This window comes from Lactuca virosa, chromosome 3 (assembly GCF_052849685.1).
Source record: "Lactuca virosa cultivar CGN04683 chromosome 3, Lactuca_virosa_CGN04683_v6, whole genome shotgun sequence".
NCBI classification, from domain to species: Eukaryota; Viridiplantae; Streptophyta; class Magnoliopsida; order Asterales; family Asteraceae; genus Lactuca; species Lactuca virosa.
The window spans coordinates 135485006-135506231 of record NC_136428.1 but is presented as its reverse complement, the minus strand read 5'-3'; the positions used below and the strand labels follow the sequence as shown (position 1 = coordinate 135506231).

General features: G+C 39.1%; 1 protein-coding gene across 1 annotated transcript; it reads right to left on the bottom strand.

Moving 5' to 3' along the window:
- Positions 1-7575: 7575 nt before the first annotated feature.
- Positions 7576-10044, bottom strand: ARLA1A (ADP-ribosylation factor-like A1A). The gene is made up of 6 exons (XM_079085618.1): positions 9836-10044; positions 9106-9187; positions 8983-9015; positions 8775-8896; positions 8516-8677; positions 7576-7908 (listed from the first exon to the last, which is right to left on the bottom strand). The coding sequence occupies exons 1-6, from the start codon at positions 9871-9873 to the stop codon at positions 7791-7793; spliced, it is 555 nt and encodes a 184-aa protein (XP_078941744.1). The 5' UTR covers positions 9874-10044; the 3' UTR covers positions 7576-7790.
- Positions 10045-21226: the final 11182 nt, after the last annotated feature.

The following is a 21226-nucleotide window of genomic DNA, read 5'->3' as shown; positions in this document are numbered from 1 at the left end:
TTTGTTGTAATTTGTTGTCATCATACATTTAATATTTTTGGGGGATGTAATTTGTGAACAAACACACTTATGTAAAAACTATGATGGTTGTTTAATTTCATGTACGATGATGATGTTGTCCTTGATTCATTTATATACACTGTGATGATATTACAAGATGAAGTCACCCAACCCCCAGATGTTTCCGCTGTTTCTCCGGTTCGGGGTGTGACAGATTGGTATCAGATCAATGTTTATAGTGAACTGACATATCTAATCATACATGATATGAAACTATAAATACATAGGGACTAAAATACTCTGAACAAAAATAAAATACATACCTATGTGTGCATTCTAGGGTACTGTCACAGTAAGAAACAATAAAAGTCTTTAGAGGAGTTGAACATCGCGATTAAACCCGGGCAGTTATGTAATCGTATTGTGGGTAAATATAGCCCGATCAACTATATTTATTCAAAATACGACCAACATGTGCGTGGGAGTGATCGTGGTGGGCAATGAATCTAGAAACTTATCAACTCTCAATCCAAAAAGTTCTACGGAACCCAAACATAAACAATTAAAATACTATAGGAGTATTCTTACATGCTATCCATTTTCTTGCATTCATATAGTTTTATGCAGACTCTATAGCTGGATTTCATTTACCTAAAGCTAACAATTGGACAAGACTATTATGGAGAGATATATGATTTATTATTTGATTAAATTGAAATATATAGTTTGTTAATATATTATGAGAACAATATATTAATTAGAAATTATGATATTTAATTAATAATTAATCAGAAATTAATTAGGATTAATTGGATTAATTTAAAAGTGTAGGGGTTGTTTGGCTATTTATTGATAGTTGAGGAAAAATGCTCTAGAACCTCCTTGTAAGAGGTTGGACGAAAACTTCTAGGAAGGGCCTAGAATTTTTGTCAAAAGGCTCTCGGATGGAGGCTAATGAGTTTCTTGGTCACCAAGCAAAGAGATTAGGGTTTCCTCCTTAAACCCTAACTTTGGCCCTAAGCTACCTCGCCAATATAAAGGGTCATTGTAACGCCTGTGTTTCTGGCTAAGCATTATTATTATGATGTAATAGTTAAGGTAAGCATTATTATTATGATGTAATAGTTAAGGTCAACAATTGTAACCTATTTTGAAGTAATGAAGAAGAATTATTTGAGTATTATGTGATTTACGTGTAAATTATGTGCAATATACGTGCTTATAACGATATAATAAAATAGGAATAAAATACGTGTCTAAAATAAAATAATAATTAGACCCAATGTATTTGAAGAAAGTTGAATAGTCGTAACAAGGATTCCGGAGATATAAGGAACCCTAAAATCCGACTTATAACGAAGAAGTTATGACTCGTCGAAGTTTCACGATTAAACCGTCACGGCTCCGAGTATCGTAAAAAGTAAATTTTTGACGAAATACTTTTTAGCCTTAATGATCTAAACGAAAGTCGTAGTAGACGTTAAACCGAGAGCGTGCATGTAGAGAACGTCCAAATCTGTCTTCGTTAGAGGAAGTTATGATTTTTGTAAGATTCAGGCGTAACAGTATAAAGCCCGAAAATCGAATTTTAGATCGATTGATTATTAGCCGACACAACCTAAACGAGAGTTGAAGATCTCGTTAATAGGAGCTCAATGATATAAATAAAGTCAAAAACGGACGTCGGATGACAAAGTTATGAATTTTTAACGGACTTTATTTGTCTAATCCTGTTAAAATATAACTTTAAAAATAAAGTCAAAACTAGTTGATGGGGTCTAAACAAAAGTTGTAGATCACGTCGATAGCTATGCGTGGATATAAATAACGTCAAAACGAAGCTTGTATGCTAAAGTTACAGATTTTACAAGATAATTGATTTTTAGATTAACCAGAAATCGACACGTGGCATGATCTAGGCCACACCTTCTTCCCCACGGCTTGCCACCTGATCGCGACACGTAGCATGTGTACGCCTAGCGTAGCATGCGTACACCCAACATCGCATGTGTACACCCCACATAGAGCTTAATTACGCCCCACGTACGTGGCTCCTCCAACCTATAAATAGAAGTCGATTTTCACTTAAATCCTCACACCTCTTCATCCAATTCTCTCCCAAACCCACCCAAAGCCTCTAAGCTTTTCTATAGCACTTCCTAGGTGTTAGTAGCGAAGCCCCGGAGCGCCGAAAAGCCCCGAGAAGTAGAGCTTCGGCTTAGAAGTTCTACCCGCATAGAGTCCGGTTTCTCACTAAACCACCTGTAAGTTAAGTTATGCTTACCGTACTTTAAGTGTAACTTATCTTTAAGTTCATTATCGTTATTACGAACCTATAAACAAGATTTATTAGTGATTCCAGGTCGTTATAATGATTGATCTACTTACGGGGATGATGTCTAGGCTGGATTTAGTGAGGTGTTTAAAGTGGGATTTCCAAACAGTATACTTCGTATACCAAACAGACCCTACGTCCGATATGATCCTACCTGGTTGTTCCTTACTTGATAGATCTTGAAGTATACTTTGAGTTAATGATGAATCTAGACTAATAATTAGTCGCAATAAATATTAGAGTAAGACTTAGTGATAATGACACTAGGTTACGTCAAAGGAAAAGACAGTTGCTAGAAGCGAACCGCTGCCCGAATTTCAAGTCATCACTCTAACAAGTGAGTGCATAGTTACTTTCATCTTACACATTAAGATGAACTATTTAATATAAATTACATGCTATATGTGCCTATTATCTATTTTCCTGATATCTATGTTGGATAAACGATTTATACATGTTTTACTTGATTCAAACTGTATATGTATTTTATACTTATAAAGATGTTGGGTAAAAATAGGTAGATGAAAGATGATGAAAAATGAAAGATGAGATAAATAATGAGAGGTCTTGATTTTAAGGCTGATCCAGTCGTCTAGCGGAGTATAGATGACGACCACAGACTATTCTATACAGTCTAATGGAACGCTGGCAGGCTCGCAACCTGTAGGTGTTTTTGAACTACGTGTTCACCAGGTGTACTTCATCCCCCTCATAGTTGCCTTACTTACATATATTGTTGAGGAATCCCCTAATCATTATTGTCAATCCCAAATATAATCCTAGGCTAGGCCCCTTAAATTAGATGCTTTAGGGACAAAAAGTGAGGATAACGGGAACGGGTAATTAGGTAGAATGATTTGATGAAAATAAAGAATTTAATTATTGTGGGTTGAAAACCCTATGTGCTCACCAGGCTCCCAAGCCTGGCCCACTCAGTTTCTTATATTACAGGTAGTGACACAAGAGCACCGGTGTGATGTACAGATGAGAGAATTATGGATTATAGGCTAGTAGAATAATAGATGTTGTAAGGCCTATGTTATTTTCCGTTTATGCTTATGTATTGTATTGAGGATGACATCCCTACATTTTTAATATAATTAAAATACATTTCTTCGAAAATGCTTTGATAACATCTTTATCATATTTTAGGAACAAATTCCGCAATATTATTCTTCAAAAAGATACTCTGATTTTTAAATAAAGTATAAAGAAATCGGTCTTTTATGGCTGTGAAATTGGGGATGTCACAGTCTTCACCCTCACAAAATCGGCACCTCCTATCCTAAAAGATTTCTGGCCGAAAAATCCCTATCTCCTCTCCATAATCCTTAGTTGCTAGTCTTGGGTGTGCACCATCAGAGGCATTACACTTGTGGTGCTAGTTGCCAAAGGTTTTGAAGAAGAAGGATTCAAGATTGTTTACAATAACAATCTTAAATGTTAGTTTTTCTTGTCTTATGAATTAGTTTGTTCATAGGAAAGTTTTGTAGGTTAGTGTTCATAGTATGTTTTAAATATGTGAAAGACATAGATCAAACTAGGTTGCATGTGCCCTAATCAATTGAATTGTTTGATTGTTTTTCCGCTTAAGGCATTGTAGTTGTAACCTCTATTTCCCATCAAGCTAGAGATCCGATCTTCTTCAAAATCTTGAACGTGCCAAGATACCTCGGACTTAACTTCCTTTTTTTCCTGAAACGTATCACTCCTTTCCAAGGAGATATTTTCAAAATACCCAAATCATCGGGCTTCATATCAAAAAGGCCTCTTCTTCAAATCTATATAACTTCTTTGTCGATCTTGGTCCACTTTCATGTGATCTTGAACAATATTGATCTTTTCATTAGTGATTCTTACTAGTTTCGGTCTTGTAAGCTTCTTCTCACCTGCTTCTAACCAACACAGGGTGTCCTACACTTCTTTCCATATAATGCTTCATACGGGGGAATTCTAATACTTGAATGGAAACTATTATTGTAAGAAAACTCTACCAATGGCAAGTGATCATCCCATTTACTACTAAATTCAATAGCACAAGCTCTTAACATATCTTCCTTTGTTTGAATTGTCTGCTCACTATGGCCATCGTTTTGGGGGATGGTATGTTGTACTTATAAGGTCATACATTATGATCTGATGAGTCAAACACTTTACACGCTGATCGCCAGCGCCAGCGCCAACATCAACATCAGCGCCAACACCTCAAGACCTTATCAACGTTAGCATCTAGATAGTAATCTAATGTAATCTTTGTATATTAGGCAGTTATACTAATATGTATAGAATAGATAGCATATCCGATATCTTAGTGATAAGGATCAGTTATTATTATAAATTAGATACAATCCCTTGATTGAAGGGATATACTAGTATAGTTTAGTATATATTCATCATTAGGGTGAAACCCTAATGTGAACGTCTTGGTGACCATCTTTGTGGCAATCGTTCTCTTGGTGAGAACAACCCCTTTCTTGGTGAGAGACATATTTATGATTAATTCATGTTCTTTACTTTTCATGCAATCTTACTACCTCATCAACATACAACTTGGCCAACTTTTCTAATGTAGCAATCTCTTTAAGCATGGGAAACACATTTTCATACCTACTTTATGTCCCACGTTAAAGAGGTTATTGAGGAGATGGATGATGACCCAACATAGTTATTTTTATTGGTGATATTTTCACAACCTTATTTTATCTAACATCTTAAACTTGTACTAATATCTTGAATCGTCCAAGATCCTGGACATCCTAAGATCTTGAATTGCCCAAGATCTAGAACAAGTGAATATCTTGGGATTGTGATCGTGTTTTTTTTTTGTTGTATCTTGTATATGACTTGAAGAATTGATCAAAAAGAGATGGACCAGGTCAAAAGGTACGTGTTCAACAAGGAAAAACACAAAGTCTCCCCGAAATACCTAGTCAAGCTAAAATATGGGAAGATCCCAAATTTTCAGGAAAGTTAGTTAAATGTTAAATGTATATAAAGCCTAGCTGATCTTTGTTCACACATGCACTTCCACTACTTCTTCTTCTCTGAATCTTTCGACACTTGAACACATTCACATTATTTCTAAGATCAGCGAGCACCTATAATTTTATTCTCGATTTAATACAAGTTTTAAGGTAGGTGATTCCATCATCTCCCGAGATTTTATGTCGGAGATCCAAAAGGATTGAGGAATTTCCTCGTAACTCTTTGTGTTCTTCCATTTACTTTATTTATTTGTTGTTGTTTAATCGATAACAACCTGTTTCTATATTTTATTCGATTATTCATTTGTTTACATTATTAAAACCACTAAGATATCTTCTGGTATCATAATACATTTTTGAGTATCTTAAAACCTATTGCACGAATTTACTTATTACATGTGGTTTAATCTATTCATATATTTACAAACCTTTTTACAAACATTTATTCAACTGTTATACTTTATTTGTTCAATTACGACCTCAAGATACTTTGTGGTATCTTGGGCCCTTTTTGAATATCGTAAGACTTATTACTCATTCAACGAGTTTACTACTTTAAGGCTATTGTTGTCCCAATTTCCAAGTATACATGTCCTTATATCTTGGGCTAAACCAACATTTTATTTGACATTTCGTTATAACAAGTCTCAACATTACTATCTTATTCCCAAGATCCTGGGTACGTCCAAGATCTTCGACATCTTTCAAAATCTTAAGCATCTGATAAATCTTCTTCTTAAAATATTTACCTAAAACATCATACCACACTTACTAATTTGGTTACTAAATTACTTATGTGATTTTTGACCAAAACAATTATAATGGATCTTAGGCACGTCCAAAATCTTCGACATCTTTCAAAATCTTAAGCATCTGATAAATCTTCTTATTATAATCTTTACCTAAAACATCACACCGCACTTACTAATTTGGTTACTAAATTACTTATACGATTTTTGACCAAAATAATTATAACGGTTCACCTTAATTTGTTTGAACAATATTTGAAACGTTCATTATTGAAATTTTTATGCATATAGATGGTGGTGAATTGAAAAAAAAAGAATTTAAAACATTTTCGCCACACATTGACCTATGACATACGACATACTATGAACTTTCATCCTAATCAAAATTTTAATAGTTAGTAAGTCATTTCAATATTCATACTTTTAGTTTAAACACTTTTAGAAGGTAAAACCAGATAGTAAAATCTTTTGAAACTTTGAGACAAAAACATGTCTTCATAATAAAGTGACAACCAATTAACAATAGACTTTTGAAAATCATGTTATGATCAAGATTTAGCATATATAAACCAATGGGTAGTATTATATAAAAGAAAGATTAAAAGAGATATAGATATGTGAAGCAATAAGAGAAAAATTAAAAAAAAAAATCAAATTAATATGGTAAAAGATAAATCTTAATAAAAGATGGTGCAAATATTTACATGATAAGAGATAGTTCAAACATTCAAAATTATGTTTTTTTATGTATATACATAATGGTGAATCGGAAAAATATTTATACATTTGTCGCTTTTTACAAACGGCATTCTATAAACTTGCAGTCTAATTGGGTCGTTAAAAGTTAAGTAATTTTAATCTTCACTTTCAAAGTTTCAATAACTCTGGAAGCTAAAACCAAATAGTAAAAATCTCTAACCTACAAAACTTGCAGTCTAATTTGTTGAAGCATTGTCATCAACACATCACTACTTCCTCCGGTATATACAAAATGAAAACACATATCAATGGGGATAAAATAAAAATAAAAATGTTATTATATAGATGGGATAGATGTAATACTACAATTAATAAATAAGTGGTTGAAAAATATTATATAAAAAAAAATGCGTGAGTCCCTAGAAGGCCCATTATGAATTTGCCCATGAATCCGATAAAAAATGTCAACTTTTAGTTCCACCAACACACTCATTTGTTTCGGTTAAAATGTGCCTGTGATTGTTAGGAGGTATATAAACTTAAGAGTTTCTGAACCGGTGGTCCCTTCACGGGGGCATATTCGGCAAAGTATTGTCGCTTTCGCTTTCGTTTTCCATCACTCAATAAAATTTAAAATCTGAAATTTCCAAAAACTTGTTGAGAACTCTGACAAAAACATCCCCAGATAAGTATCACGTATTACATTTGTCATTTCATTAATATACTGATCCCACGTCTGATCACTCTGGCCCTCTTTGTCACGAGATTTTTGACACAAAATGCAAAACTAAATTAACAATTATGTAAATAAAAAAATAATCGAACTTCATAATCGGATTTCCATGGTGGTGGAAGGAGTCAATAATCTTCGAATATACAATTCATAAACCATGTACACTACTCAAAGATAGGCTAATAATCAAAAGATTTTAAACGACATGCCGACATTAATAAAAACAGTCGTGTAAATCCCGTTTTAAGTGGACATAAACAAACAAGTCTGAAAGATGTTGAACCAATTGGTCATGTTGCTGTTTTTGAGTGTTTGATAAGCCAATCCATCACCATATCTATGTTTATTGATTCCTTGCATGAAATCATGTAGCAGCACAATTCTCTATCTTTAATTGTGTCAAGACCTCTGCACAAAACATCACAAGAATCAAAACATTGTCACACCTAAAGTCATGTTTCTTATATCTTACCAAAACATAACAGATAGGTTGTAGTGTGTTTGACATGCATTGGACTGAGACCGATGTCGATAAGACAAAAATTGCAATATATTTGTACGAACCGAAAAGGTAGAACAAGGTGGGAGAGGGACTCGCTCTCGATCTCTTGTTTTTGTGAAAAGACATGAATGCCCTCTTCATCCTCATCATTGAAAATAGCCCTAGAAAGTTTGTCCAGTCCCGTAAGACAAACGCAGTCTAAGACTGCGTTTTATTACACCAGACGGGGATTGGACAAGCTTTCTGTGGCTTTTTTCAATGATGAGGATGAGGAGGGTATTCATGTCTTTTCACAAAGACAAGAGATCGAGAGCGAGTCCCTCTCCCACCTTGTTCTACCTTTTCGGTTCGGACAAATAAATTGCAATTTTTGTCTTATTGACATCTGTCTCAGTCCAATGCATGTCAAACACACTACAACCTGTTCTTTCATATCATGTCCTATCCTGCATAACAAACACAGCCTAAACAACATTTTATTTTCATTTTTTTTTTAATTTTTAAACCACTTACAATTGATCCACCAATGCTTGTTTAGTTAACGCTTGTGACTTATCAATCTTGTTTCCTAAAACAAGCAAAGGAATCCCATTTAAAGACGGCTTTGTCAAGAGGTCGTGTAATTCCGTTCTTGTTATCGGAATGCTATCCCTGTCAGCAGCATCCACCACATACCTGTATTTCCACATATTAAATAATTTTATTATTATATATAAATCTTAATTTTTTTTTCCAATTTGTTACAACAATTAAATGTAGAAAAGAGAATTACAAAATAGCAGTAACTCCTCGACAATATCTTTCCCACATGGACCGAAACCTCCGTTGCCCTCCAAGATCCCAAAGCTTTATTGTCACGTTTCCTTTTGTAACTTTTCGCATGTTAAATCCCACCTGATTATTGAAATTAAATGATTTAAAATAACATAATGTGTAACACTATGAATAAAATGATTTTTCATTGTTTAAAAGATACCTACAGTTGGAATCATGTCCTCACTGTAGCCGCCTGTCTGGTGATTAAAAAGTAATAATAAATCAAAGTTTGATTATTTTTTTAATTGGAAATGAAGAAATAAAATTGTGGAAATGAAGATTTTTACTGCAATGGAATTCACAAGAGATGTCTTTCCAGCATCTTGAAGGCCCACAAGTGAAAGTTCCATTTCCTGTTTAAAGAACAAACTGATATCTAAACATGGTGAGAATCTTAAAGTTAAGTTTAAACACAAGCTTCAATGCAGGAAATAGCATATCCTACTTTCATTTTTTTTTCTTATTAAGGCATTGTATTTTGAAATATCTATTAAGTTGTAGGATTACTTAATTGTACTTTTTTTATTATTAGGATATTATACTTTAAAAAATTTATCCATTATAGGAGTGAAAACAGTCTATAAAATTTTTTGATAAACGTTCTTTAATATTATGACTTCTATCAAAGATTAATTCGATTGACTAAAAACATGTGGATACAACACTAAGATCCAAGATTTTATGATTTTAATCTACTAAATATATCCAACTAGGTGCTACAGTGTGGAAGCTTAGTTCATATACCCCGTATTTCCCCCCTTTAGTTCCATAATCTTGACATTAAATTGTCAGCGAGAGATAGCTAAATCAAAATCTACAAGAAGTTCGATAAATAGAACACGATTTGGTGTTCAACGAAATAGCCGGAAATTTAGCAGATACAAGATTGATATGAGCCACAAGTCAATAAAGTAAAATGAACAAAAAGGAAGGAAAAACGATCAAAAAGCATGAAATAAGTGAGAATTAGAGAGACATGAAAGTACGAATTGAAGGGTAAGTGTTCGACGGAATTACCTGCGAAGCCAATTGAGAAAAGAATCCCACAAACCCATCTGGAGAAAATATGGAAGAGGTGTTTGCAGAATAATGCGAAGAACCCTAAAAGTTGGTTTCTAGAAATCTCAGGAAGAGTAAGGAATTGGCATCAAAAAGCAAGAGGAGGGAAAACCTTGGGCGATTGTGGAGCAGGTATGTATGTGTACGTTTCCCCACTGTTCGGCAACAATTAGATGGCCGTAGGGATAATAATGTCATTTGGCATTTGGCTATATTTCTTTTTTCGTTTTTTTTCCTTCGTAACTTTAAAATGTTTTAATAATTCATCTTTAAGATTAAGTTTATAGTTTGTATGTAAAAAAACTCAGATGACTTATACCTCTTGTTAATTCGTAGGGCAAAAAAAAATATTAAAGATTCAAACGAGGTGTGAGATCCAAGAATCAATTTTCAGCCGTACGTTTGAGAGTTTAAAAAACAATATAAAATAAAAAGCTATTGATATTTAACTTTCGTTACTTTTAGTTTTTTAAAAATGTTAAGTCATCGTCTTGGTTAAATATTGATGTAACCAAGTCTTTGGGAGATACGTTTGAGATAAGATGGATTGGAATTTAGAGTTTTCTTGTTAAGTTGTTTTGAAAGGGTGGATTCGGATTTACAGTTTTCTTGTTTGGTTATTTGAATGTAATGCTTTCAAGACCTGTTGATCATAATAGAATATATGGGTCGGTCACAATTCAAAACGTGGGATTGCACTCCAGATAGTATATGATATTTTTAAGGAGAAATGAGAGTAAATTGTTACTTGAAGATACCTTTTACGAATAAGTTATTACTGTTTGAAGATGATGACAATGACCGTCACACTTGTACTATGTATGTGCCTCTATCGTGCTTGCTTTCCACATGTGATCGTATTACACAGGATATTATTGGGACCTCGACGTTACTTTGAGTTCAATCATATCTCGACTCAGTATGAATTTCGCTTTACTTGTCGATATTTTACTGCTCAGCTCAGTCCTGTTGAGCTGGTACATTATAAAGACTATAGGGAGTGAATGCGGCTAAGCCGCACCTTTTGACACATAGGCAGGGGAACACTGCCCCCCTATGCAGTTTTGGGTGCGGTTTTAACGCACCTCTCCCTTCAATTACCGAGTTTTTTTGATTGGATGATCGGTTGGTGGACCGTTGAACGGCCAATTGTGTAATTTTTTTTACCTATAAATCCATACTTTCACCCTTATTTCTTCAAACCAAAACCAATTTTTTACATCTTTCTATATTTTTTCTCTCAAAATAACTAGAAAATGTCATCTTCTTTGTCGTCTGAAGAATTTAAATTTCTTTTTGATGGTGTTGTCGCTTCTGGTCAAATGGCGGAGCAAGCCTATGCCGCTTTACAACGGAGAACATGAATATATATTTACAGAAACCATGAAGAAGTCATCTGTAACATCCCAAAAATACGGCCCAAAAATTTCATTTTTCAATCATTATAAAAATCATAAACCATCCAGTATCATAAGTAAAATCGTGGGTCATGTATCATAACATATCATAAAATCTGTCTCATATGTATCTCATAACAAAATATCAGAGTGAAACTCCCAGGCTGAAGACTGTGGTGTGTACCATACGATCATCCCGAGCCCTTCCCTTTGCTAGTGGAAGTAACTGAAACCAAAACTGAAACTGTAAGCACGAAGCTTAGTGAGCTCCCCCAAACTACCACATACCAGTCACATATAACATGCAACTAGGAGATACGAGCCCCGCCCACACTCATGGAGATACGGGCCCCGCCCACACTCCGCTATCTAGGAGATACGGGCCCCGCCCACACTCCGTTATCTCTGAGATACGGGCCCCGCCCACACTCAGCTACTTCGAGATACGGGCCCCGTCCACACTCGACTACCGTGAGATACGGGCCTCGCCCACACTCAGCTGCTATGCCAAAACATACAAGTGTCACACATAAACAAGTATACTAAATCTATCATTCAATCATGAATCATATTGCAACCAAACTACTAGGAGATATGGGCCCCACACACACTCAACTAACTAAGAGATACGGGCCCCGCCCACACTCAACTAATAATAAACTCATACTGCGGGCCGGCCTTGGTGCCTTAGACCCGTTCCTACTGAAGGGACACTCACCTCGTGTGTCTGACTGCTGAAACCCTGAGTGAGGTAATGCCGCCAACTCTTGTGGTCCGTGTGTCTGACGGCTGGTCCATGAGGTACCGCAAACTCTTGTGGTCCGTGTAAATAGTACACCGGACCCCATAGAGGTAATGCCGCCAGATCTTGAGGGCGAACACCACTGCCCTTAGCTCTAAATCGTGCGTCGGGTAGTTAGCCTCATAAGGCTTCAACTGCCTCGAGGCATAAGCTATCACATGCCCCCGCTGCATCAATACTGCTCCCATACTTGTGATCGAAGCGTCACAGTAGACTACAAAGTCATCTACTCCCTCTGGCAGGGTAAGAATCGGCGCCTCACACAATCGCTGCCTGAGCGTCTCAAAGGTTGTCTGCTGCTCAGGACCCCAACGAAACACCACCGACTTCTTGGTCAGTCGGGTCAGCGGAACTGCTATCTTGGAGAAATCCTGGATGAATCTCCTGTAGTACCCTGCCAAACCCAGGAAGCTCCGAATCTAGGATGGAGACCTCGGGACCTCCCACTGCATCACGACCTCAATCTTGGCCGGATCTACTAATATACCCTTCTGGTTGACAAGGTGCCCCAGAAACTGCACCTCGCGCAACCAGAACTCGCACTTGGAGAACTTTACGAAAAGTCTCTCCCTCCTCAAGGTCTCAAGCACCTCCTTCAGGTGTTCCTCATGCTGCTCCTCAGTCTTTGAATAAACCAAGATATCATCAATGAATACTATCACAGACCGATCCAGCATCGGTCTGCACACGCGGTTCATGAGATCCATGAACGCGACTGGAGCATTGGTGAGCCCAAATGGCATCACCACAAACTCATAATGACCATAGCGGGTCCTAAAAGCGGTCTTCTGCACATCATCATCTCTGACCCGCATCTAGTGATATCCGGACCGTAGATCAATCTTGGAAAACCAAGATGCTCCCTGAAGCTGATCGAACAAATCATCTATCCTTGGGAGTGGGTAACGATTCTTCACTGTTACCTTATTCAGCTCCCGGTAATCAATGCACATACGGTGCGACCCGTCCTTCTTCTTCACAAACAGGATCGAGGCTCCCCATGGTGAACTGCTCGGCCTGATAAAACCCTTGTCTAGCAGCTCTTGCAGCTGCGTAGACAACTCCTGCATCTCGGGAGGAGCCAACCGATACGGTGCCTTGGCTATCAGAGCCACACCAGGAACCAGGTCAATCCGAAACTCAACCTGTCTCTCAGGAGGTATCCCAGGCAAATCCTCCGGGAATACATCCGGGTACTCTCGTACCACCGGTACATCATCAACTGTCGCCTTACCCTTATCCCGGGTATCCATAACATAAGCGACGTACCCCGCGCAACCCTGCTGGAAATAGCGCCTCGCTCTCGCTGCTGAACAAAGAATCGGTCCGCGTTGTGGCCTCTCGCCCTGAATCACTAACTCTCCCCCACTAGGAGTGTGAACCCTCACCAACTGTAGCTCACAATCAATCACTGCTCCATTGGAACTTAGCCAATCCATACCTACTATAACCTTGTTCCCTCGCAGGGGAATAGGAACCAAATCTACTGGGAACTGCTCATCAAATAACCGCTGTGTACATCCTCTATGAACTCTCGCGACCCTGACGGTCCTGTCGTCTGCTATCTCCACGTCGAGTGGGCAATCCAGCTCCCCCGGAGCTCTGCTAAATCGTTTGCTAAGTGCAAGCGACACAAATGATCGGGTAGCCCCCGAATCAAAAAGTACCATAGCTGAAATGTCGTTCACTAAGAACGACCCTATGCACATATACATAACATAAGCAATAATCAAATAAAATGGTAATAAGAAGATGGAGAAGATACATACCAGTAACCACATCTGGAGTCGCTCGCGCCTCCTCTGCTGTCAACTGGAAGGCTCTTCTCTTCGCTACTGGCGCCTCAGCCCGGCCCTGACGACCGTCTGTAATCCTCATGGTAGCAGGAGCGGGTGCCACCACCTTTCCTACTGATGCTAAACTCGGACACTAGGACTTCTTGTTTCCCATCTGATTGCAATGGAAGCAAATCAGATCAGATGTTGTGGTGGTAGTAGTGGTAGAAGTAGCGGTACAATCTCTGCTCACATGTCCAGTTCGGCCGCATTTGAAGCAGCCCGCACTCCCCGCCCAACACGTCCCCTCGTGCGACCTGCCACACTTGCCGCAGCGGCCTCGGCCCTGCTGGCCCTTCCCTCGGGAATCTGTCTTGGGCTTCTTACCCGAGCCCTCCATGCCAGATACCGACTCTGGCTTCCTCTTCCTCTCCATCTCTAAATCTATCTCTCTTTCACGAGCCCTCGCAATCATGTCGTCCAGCGTCTTGCAGCTGGAGCGGCTCCCAAACTGACGTATATCACTCCACAACATCTCATGATATCGGGCCTTGTTCATCTCCTCGTCCGCCACATACTGCGGAACAAGAAGGGCCCTCTCCCGGAACTTGGCGGTAATCTCCGCCACAATCTCCATCATCTGCTGGAGGTCCTGGAACTCCCTAGCAAGCCGTTGCACCTCAATGACAGGTGCGAACTCAGCCCTGAACCTGGTCGTGAAATCGCCCCAAGTCATCGCATCCAATACCGCGTCATCACCCACGGCCTGTCCGACCTCCTCCCACCAATCTCTCGCCCTGTCCTTCAGAAGGCAGGACGCTAATCTGACCTTGTCCCCCTCGGGACATCTGCTAGTGCGGAACGCGTTGGCGACACCCGCCAACCACCTAGTACTGGCGATGGGGTCCTGATCCCCATGATAATCGGGAGCCCCATGATAATCGGGAGCCCCACATGCTCTGAACTCCCTGAAGGTGAGCGTGCGCGATCCCATCATGGCCGCCACCTCAGTGCGAAAGGCGCCCAACTTCTCATTCATAAGCTCTAGAATACCCTCCTTGACCGTACCCAAGATCACAGGAGTCTGCTCGAGTATAATGCAAGTAACCTCTGAGGAGAGGAACTCCCTATTCTGCTCATCTAGCTGCCTGGCTCCAGAGCCCGAGCCTGATCCCTCCCCGGCACCTGAACTGTCGACTGTTGGTCTGGGTCGTAAAACCACCATTCTGAAAATACATCATAACAGACATCATAATACTAATATAACTGGAGGGATCACATGCACTACAAGTTCCCTGGTCTCATCTCAGCCTTCCTTGATTCGAGTACGGATCCTCTGCTTTCAGTAGTACGGGCCCATACTACCTTCCACATCTATCCGTACTTTCCTCAAGAACTGCCTCGACTCCACCAAGTCCCTTCTACTATTACTACTGCTGATCTCATGCTAAACTCTTCCTAGGCTTACCCTAGGGTAATCACCAACCCACTTTCCGCCATCAGCTGCATAAGAAGTCCCTGCTTTCTTTCACTAACTATCTCGCGAATACTATTACATACTACTCAGACTAGATAATTCTTCGAATGAGAGATCCTACTCTACAACGGTTGGACTCAGACAAGAGCTACGAAATAGAGCTAGACTCAACCTTCTGGAATTATTTAGTCCTTACAATATGCAACGTAACATATTCGTTTACTACTTAGTGAAAGATAACTAATACTCCTAAAAGCATAAAGCAAGCATCATTCGAGCATTGAGTACACATAATCAAGTATCTACTACTCTGGCTATCATACTGGCTAATCTGTACTAGCATGCAGTTCTCATAAAGCTGAAACACATATAACAGGCACATAAGGCATCCTTCCTAGATCCTTAGTCCTAATCTATCATGTTGTTCTAATAAAGCTGATAATCATAACATACCATAAACTTGTATGGGTAATTTGGGAGTAGTTACTTGAGCTCGGCTGATTGCATGCACCACACCCTTTCTCTTTTCAAAGTTCCTTTCTATTTTCAAAATCCTTTTTGAAAAATGATTTTCTTTTGAAAATTTCATACCACTTCCTTAGTTTGAGTTCAGACACACCCGAAAGTGTGCCCGAATCCCTCAAACCAAGTCTCTGATACCAACTTGTAACATCCCAAAAATACGGCCCAAAAATTTCATTTTTCAATCATTATAAAAATCATAAACCATCCAGTATCATATGTAAAATCGTGGGTCATGTATCATAACATATCATAAAATATGTCTCATATGTATCTCATAACAAAATATCAGAGTGAAACTCCCAGGCTGAAGACTGTGGTGTGTGCCATGCGAGCATCCCGAGCCCTTCCCTTTGCTGGTGGAAGTACCTGAAACCAAAACTAAAACCGTAAGCATGAAGCTTAGTGAGCTCCCCCAAACTACCACATACCAGTCACATATAACATGCAACTAGGAGATACGGGTCCCGCCCACACTCCGCTATCTAGGAGATACGGGCCCCGCCCACACTCCGCTATCTCTGAGATACGGGCCCCGCCCACACTCAGCTACTTCGAGATACGCCCCCCCCCCCCACACCCGACTACCGTGAGATACGGGCCTCGCCCACACTCAGCTGATATGCCAAAACATACAAGTGTCACACATAAACAAGTATACTAAATCTATCATTCAATCATGAATCATATTGCAACCAAACTACTAGGAGATACGGGCCCCGCCCACACTCAACTAACTTAGAGATACGGGCCCCGCCCACACTCAACTAATAATAAACTCATACTGCGGGCCAGCCTTGGTACCTTAGACCCGTTCCCACTAAAGGGACACTCACCTCGTATGTCTGACTGCTGAAACCCTGAGTGAGAATTATCTGGCTGCTGCTCCGGCGCCTCTCCGGCTATAATTCCCACAATGACACATAGTCAAAAACTGATAACTAATCTCAGGGTGAAATGACCATTTCACCCTTGGTCAAATTCAATATTCCAGTCAAAGTCAACATTCCAGTTGACCGGACTCGCCGAGTTGGCCTGACAACTCGCCGAGTCCCTATTCTTTTTTCTGCCCCCAACCCGACTCTACTCGTCGAGTTTAGCAGGAACTCGACGAGTTCTCCTTCAATCATATCATCAGGACAATCCTTATCTGACTCGCCGAGTTCCTCCTGAACTCTTCGAGTTTATCTTTATCATAAGAACGACGACTAGTCTGTGACTCGCCGAGTTGTATGAACAACTCGTCGAGTTCATCTTCATAAGTTGGGAGATGGCCTTGAACTCGCCGAGTACGTTACTGCACTCGCCGAGTCCCATGGTTTCCAGATCCATGGCTATGTCCATTTCGTTGATTCCCTTCCCTGGACTCGTCTAAATCCCTTCTAAACCTAACTGGATCTCCCCTGAATCATTACAGTTTTGGGAACCAAGCCACAACTCGCCGAGTCCCAAGAACGACTCGTCGAGTCTATGCATGGACAAGTCTATAACTCGATTTTTAATATGCAAAACTCATCTAGAAGGTAGATCTAGGCTCCTAAGATCGATATGGCACGTAAAGTCATGAACTTTACGTTCATGCATGGGACTTTTATGCTCCAAGGACCAAAAATGGGGTTTATTTCATACTTGGGGTTCTCATGGCCATAAAGATGGCACCTTTATGCCATGAGGACCCTCCAAGGTTCTAGATCTGAGTGTAAATCGACTTGGGACGTCCAAGTCCCAAGGATCAAGCTTCTTGGACCCAAAACTTCATAAAGATGACCACAAAGAGATCTAAGAAACTACAAGTCAAGTATGAGGCTTGATTACCAGAAAGTGAAGAGAAACTGATGTTGTTCTTGGATCTACAATCTTCTCTTGAAGTCCTCCTTCTTCATCTTCTTCCCACAAGCTTCAAATACACTAAATAACTCTCAAGATCACCAAGAAAGCTCAAGTTCACTTATGGAGGATTAGGGTTTCGGGATTACTGCTCTGGAGGTGATGGAGGCTGGACAAGAGGCCTATAATGTTGCTTAAATAGGGTGCAAACCCTAAATATTAGGGTTTCCCCCAGACTGGCCTACTCGTCGAGTCAAGGTGTGGACTCGCCGAGTATATCACTTAAAACCCGCGTCCAAACCTGGCATCTACTCGAAGAGTTAGGGCTACTACTCGTCGAGTAGCTCTTATAAAATGACATTTAATGAATTAAATATGTACCAGAAACGGGGCGTTACACCATCCAACGTTTGATACAAGACTACTTTCACGAGAATGCCACTTTTCAAGGGTACTATTTTCGAAGGCGCTTCAAAATGTTCAAACCTTTATATGAACGTATAGTCGAAGATTTAACGAGGGAGTGTAGTTTTTTCCAATAACGTCTCGATGCTAGAGGTATACTCCCTTACAAATATGCACAGTTGCACTTCGTCAGTTAGCATATGGCATCACGCTTGATGCATTGGACGAGAGTTTTAGGATGTCCGCTAGGACTGCACGAGAGAGTCTCCACTTTTTTTTTGCAAAACTGTGAATGAGTTTTATGCTCCAAAATATTTACGTAAGACTACATGCAATGACATTGTACAATTGCAAGGTCATCATGCTAGCGTACATGGCTTTCCTGGAATAATAGGAAGTTTATATTGCCTCCATTGGGCATGGGAAAAATTCCCTACCTCACACCATTGCCAATTTACCCGAGGTGATCACAGTCTCCCAACGCTCATACTTGAAGCGGTTGTGTCACATGATCTGTGGATTTGGCATGTTTTTTTTGGTTCTCCCGGTTTGATTAACGACATCAATGTTCTTAATTATTCACCTATATTTAACAACATATATGATTGATCTACACCAAATTCTTATTTTCAAGTGCATGGAACGCCATATAAAATATGCTTATTATCTTGTTGATGGGATCTATCCTGAGTTTGATGTGTTTGTTAAATCGTTTACGTGTCCACATGATTCTAGATGGAAAAAATTCAATAAAGCTCTAGAAAGAGCCAGAAATGATGTCGTGCGGGCTTTTAGATCTCTTAAGAAACGTTAGTACATACTAAAAAAACCAGCACTGTTTTTCGGAGAGGGAAAACTTCAAGAAATCATGTATACATGTATCATATTGCATAATATGATTATTGAAGACAAAAGAAGAGCGAAATGTACGTACAACGAGAACAAAGCTATCCCCGAGACACAACCAATATAAATTGGTGGCGATGAGTACATGGATAGGAGAGCAGAGATACGTTGCAATGACATTTTTCACCATCTTTGCATGGACTTGGTGGAACACATTCGCGGGGTTCAACACATTGATCTCAATTTGGATCCCCCGGATGAACCAAAAGACGAGTTCTCGGAGGACGACTTCATGTAATATATATTTTTTTACTTTTAGTTATTTTAATCGTTTGATGTATGTTTTTAATGTCATGATATGTTGTTTTTTAGTAATGCAATGTAATGGTTTTTTTTTTTTTAAATTTTAAGTAATGAAATTTTTTTATTAAAAATGAAGTTTTTATTGTTTAAAATTTAGTTTAAAAAAAATCTTAAAAAAGGAGTGTGGCACCACTCCTTGGGTGTAATAACAAACCACACTTTTGTGGTAAATGCGGAGGTGGCGTGTAACGTCCCAAATTCAAGACCCAAAAATTTCATTTTTCATAGTAATAAAACCACCAACCAAACATGTTTATAATAACATACATGAAAATCAAAGTAAGTTAAAAAATCATCTCAATACATCAGAGTCATATAAAGCGGAAATCATGGTGTGTGTACGATGCGATCACCCCGCGCTCTTCCCTTTTGATCCGGAAGTACTTGAAACATAAACTGAAAACCGTAAGCACGAAGCTTAGTGAGTTCCCCAAAACACATCATACCATACATATCAAACATACAATGGGACATGCCCCACAACCATCGGGCCCCTCCCGGAACATATCTGTCAGTAACATGCGATGGGCCCCGTCCAACACACTCATCAGGCCCTGTGCGATATATATATATATATATATATATATATATATATATATATATATATATATATATATATATATATATATATATATATATATATATATACAAACATATACAAGACATGCAAGAGTCACAAAGACAATTAGCATACTATAACATAATCTATTGGGCCAGCATTGGTGCCTTCGACCCGCAATTACAGTGACAACTATCTTATTATAACACACTCATCAGGCCCCACCCAATATACATATAACACATGCAAGGTCACACAGACAGCTAGCAAACCAATAACCACAAATCATGGGCCGACATTGGTGCCTTAGACCCGCTAAACACTGGGATGAGACTCACCTCAAACTGCTGAAACAACCAGATAAATGCTCGGACTACTGATCCGGGAAACCTCTGCACTAAATATCATCAAATAATATCCTAATTAATAATCATATCATAAACCATAACCGGGCCCTGCCCAATGACACCCAAAAGCCTAACATGACACAAATTCCTAAATGATTCCCAAAGCCCATTATTGGCCCAAATCCAAGAAGGCCCAAAGCATAACAATGGCCCAAATTCAGAAAGACTAGTGGCCCAACAAGGCCCAAAACCCTAATAGTCCAAAAATGGCCCAAACCTCAAAAGTCAACAAAAGTCAATGGTCGCTGAGTACGCCCGACGTACTCAAACTTACGCCCAGCGTATGCCATCTTTGGCAAGTACACGCGGTGTACGAGCTGCGTATGCCCAACGTACTCCACAGCTAACCCATATCACCATTAAGTGCTTAATCAGTTAAGCCACTATGTCTAATTCTCAGATCTGATCCTAAATGATGTCTTAACACGTAAAGTTGACAACTTTACTCATTTGCATGTCTTAATGGGACCCAATACTCAATAAAATCCATAATAAGAACCCTAACTCATGCATGGTCCAATATAACTCATCAAGATTGCATTTTTATGAACAAGGGACCTAAAAATTGCTAAGATCTATCATCCTTATCTTCTGTAGTAGCTCATACTCTCATGCAAGACTTAAAGGACCATAAAAAGCACAAAAACAACCCCTAACTAGATCTAACAAAATGAATCATCAAGTTAAGAGCTTTATACCTCAAAAAGCTTTTCCAAGTTGGTTATAATTTTGGATCCACAAACTCTAGCCACACCAATGCAACTTCTAAGAGTTCCTATTCCTTCAAAATCACCAAAAACACCCTCAAAGTTCACTTCTAAGCTTAAAACACTCAAAGGGCAATTAGGGTTTCGTTCTTAGGGTTTGGAGAGGTGGAGGTTGGTCATAATAGATTCTAGGAGCAAATTAAGGTGTTTAAATAGGGTACAAAACCTAAAAATTAGGGTTTGCCCCAGCCGACTGTATGCC

Bases quoted from the DNA above. Each gene is read 5' to 3' on its own strand.
- ARLA1A (XM_079085618.1), bottom strand. From the start codon at position 9,873: ATGGGTTTGTGGGATTCTTTTCTCAATTGGCTTCGCAG. The intron at 9,016-9,105 runs GTAAAAATCTTC...TTTAATCACCAG, and splicing joins CTCTTGTGAATTCCATTGCA to ACAGGCGGCTACAGTGAGGA. The intron at 7,909-8,515 runs GTAAGTGGTTTA...TGTTTTGTGCAG, and splicing joins CAAGCATTGGTGGATCAATT to AGGTCTTGACACAATTAAAG.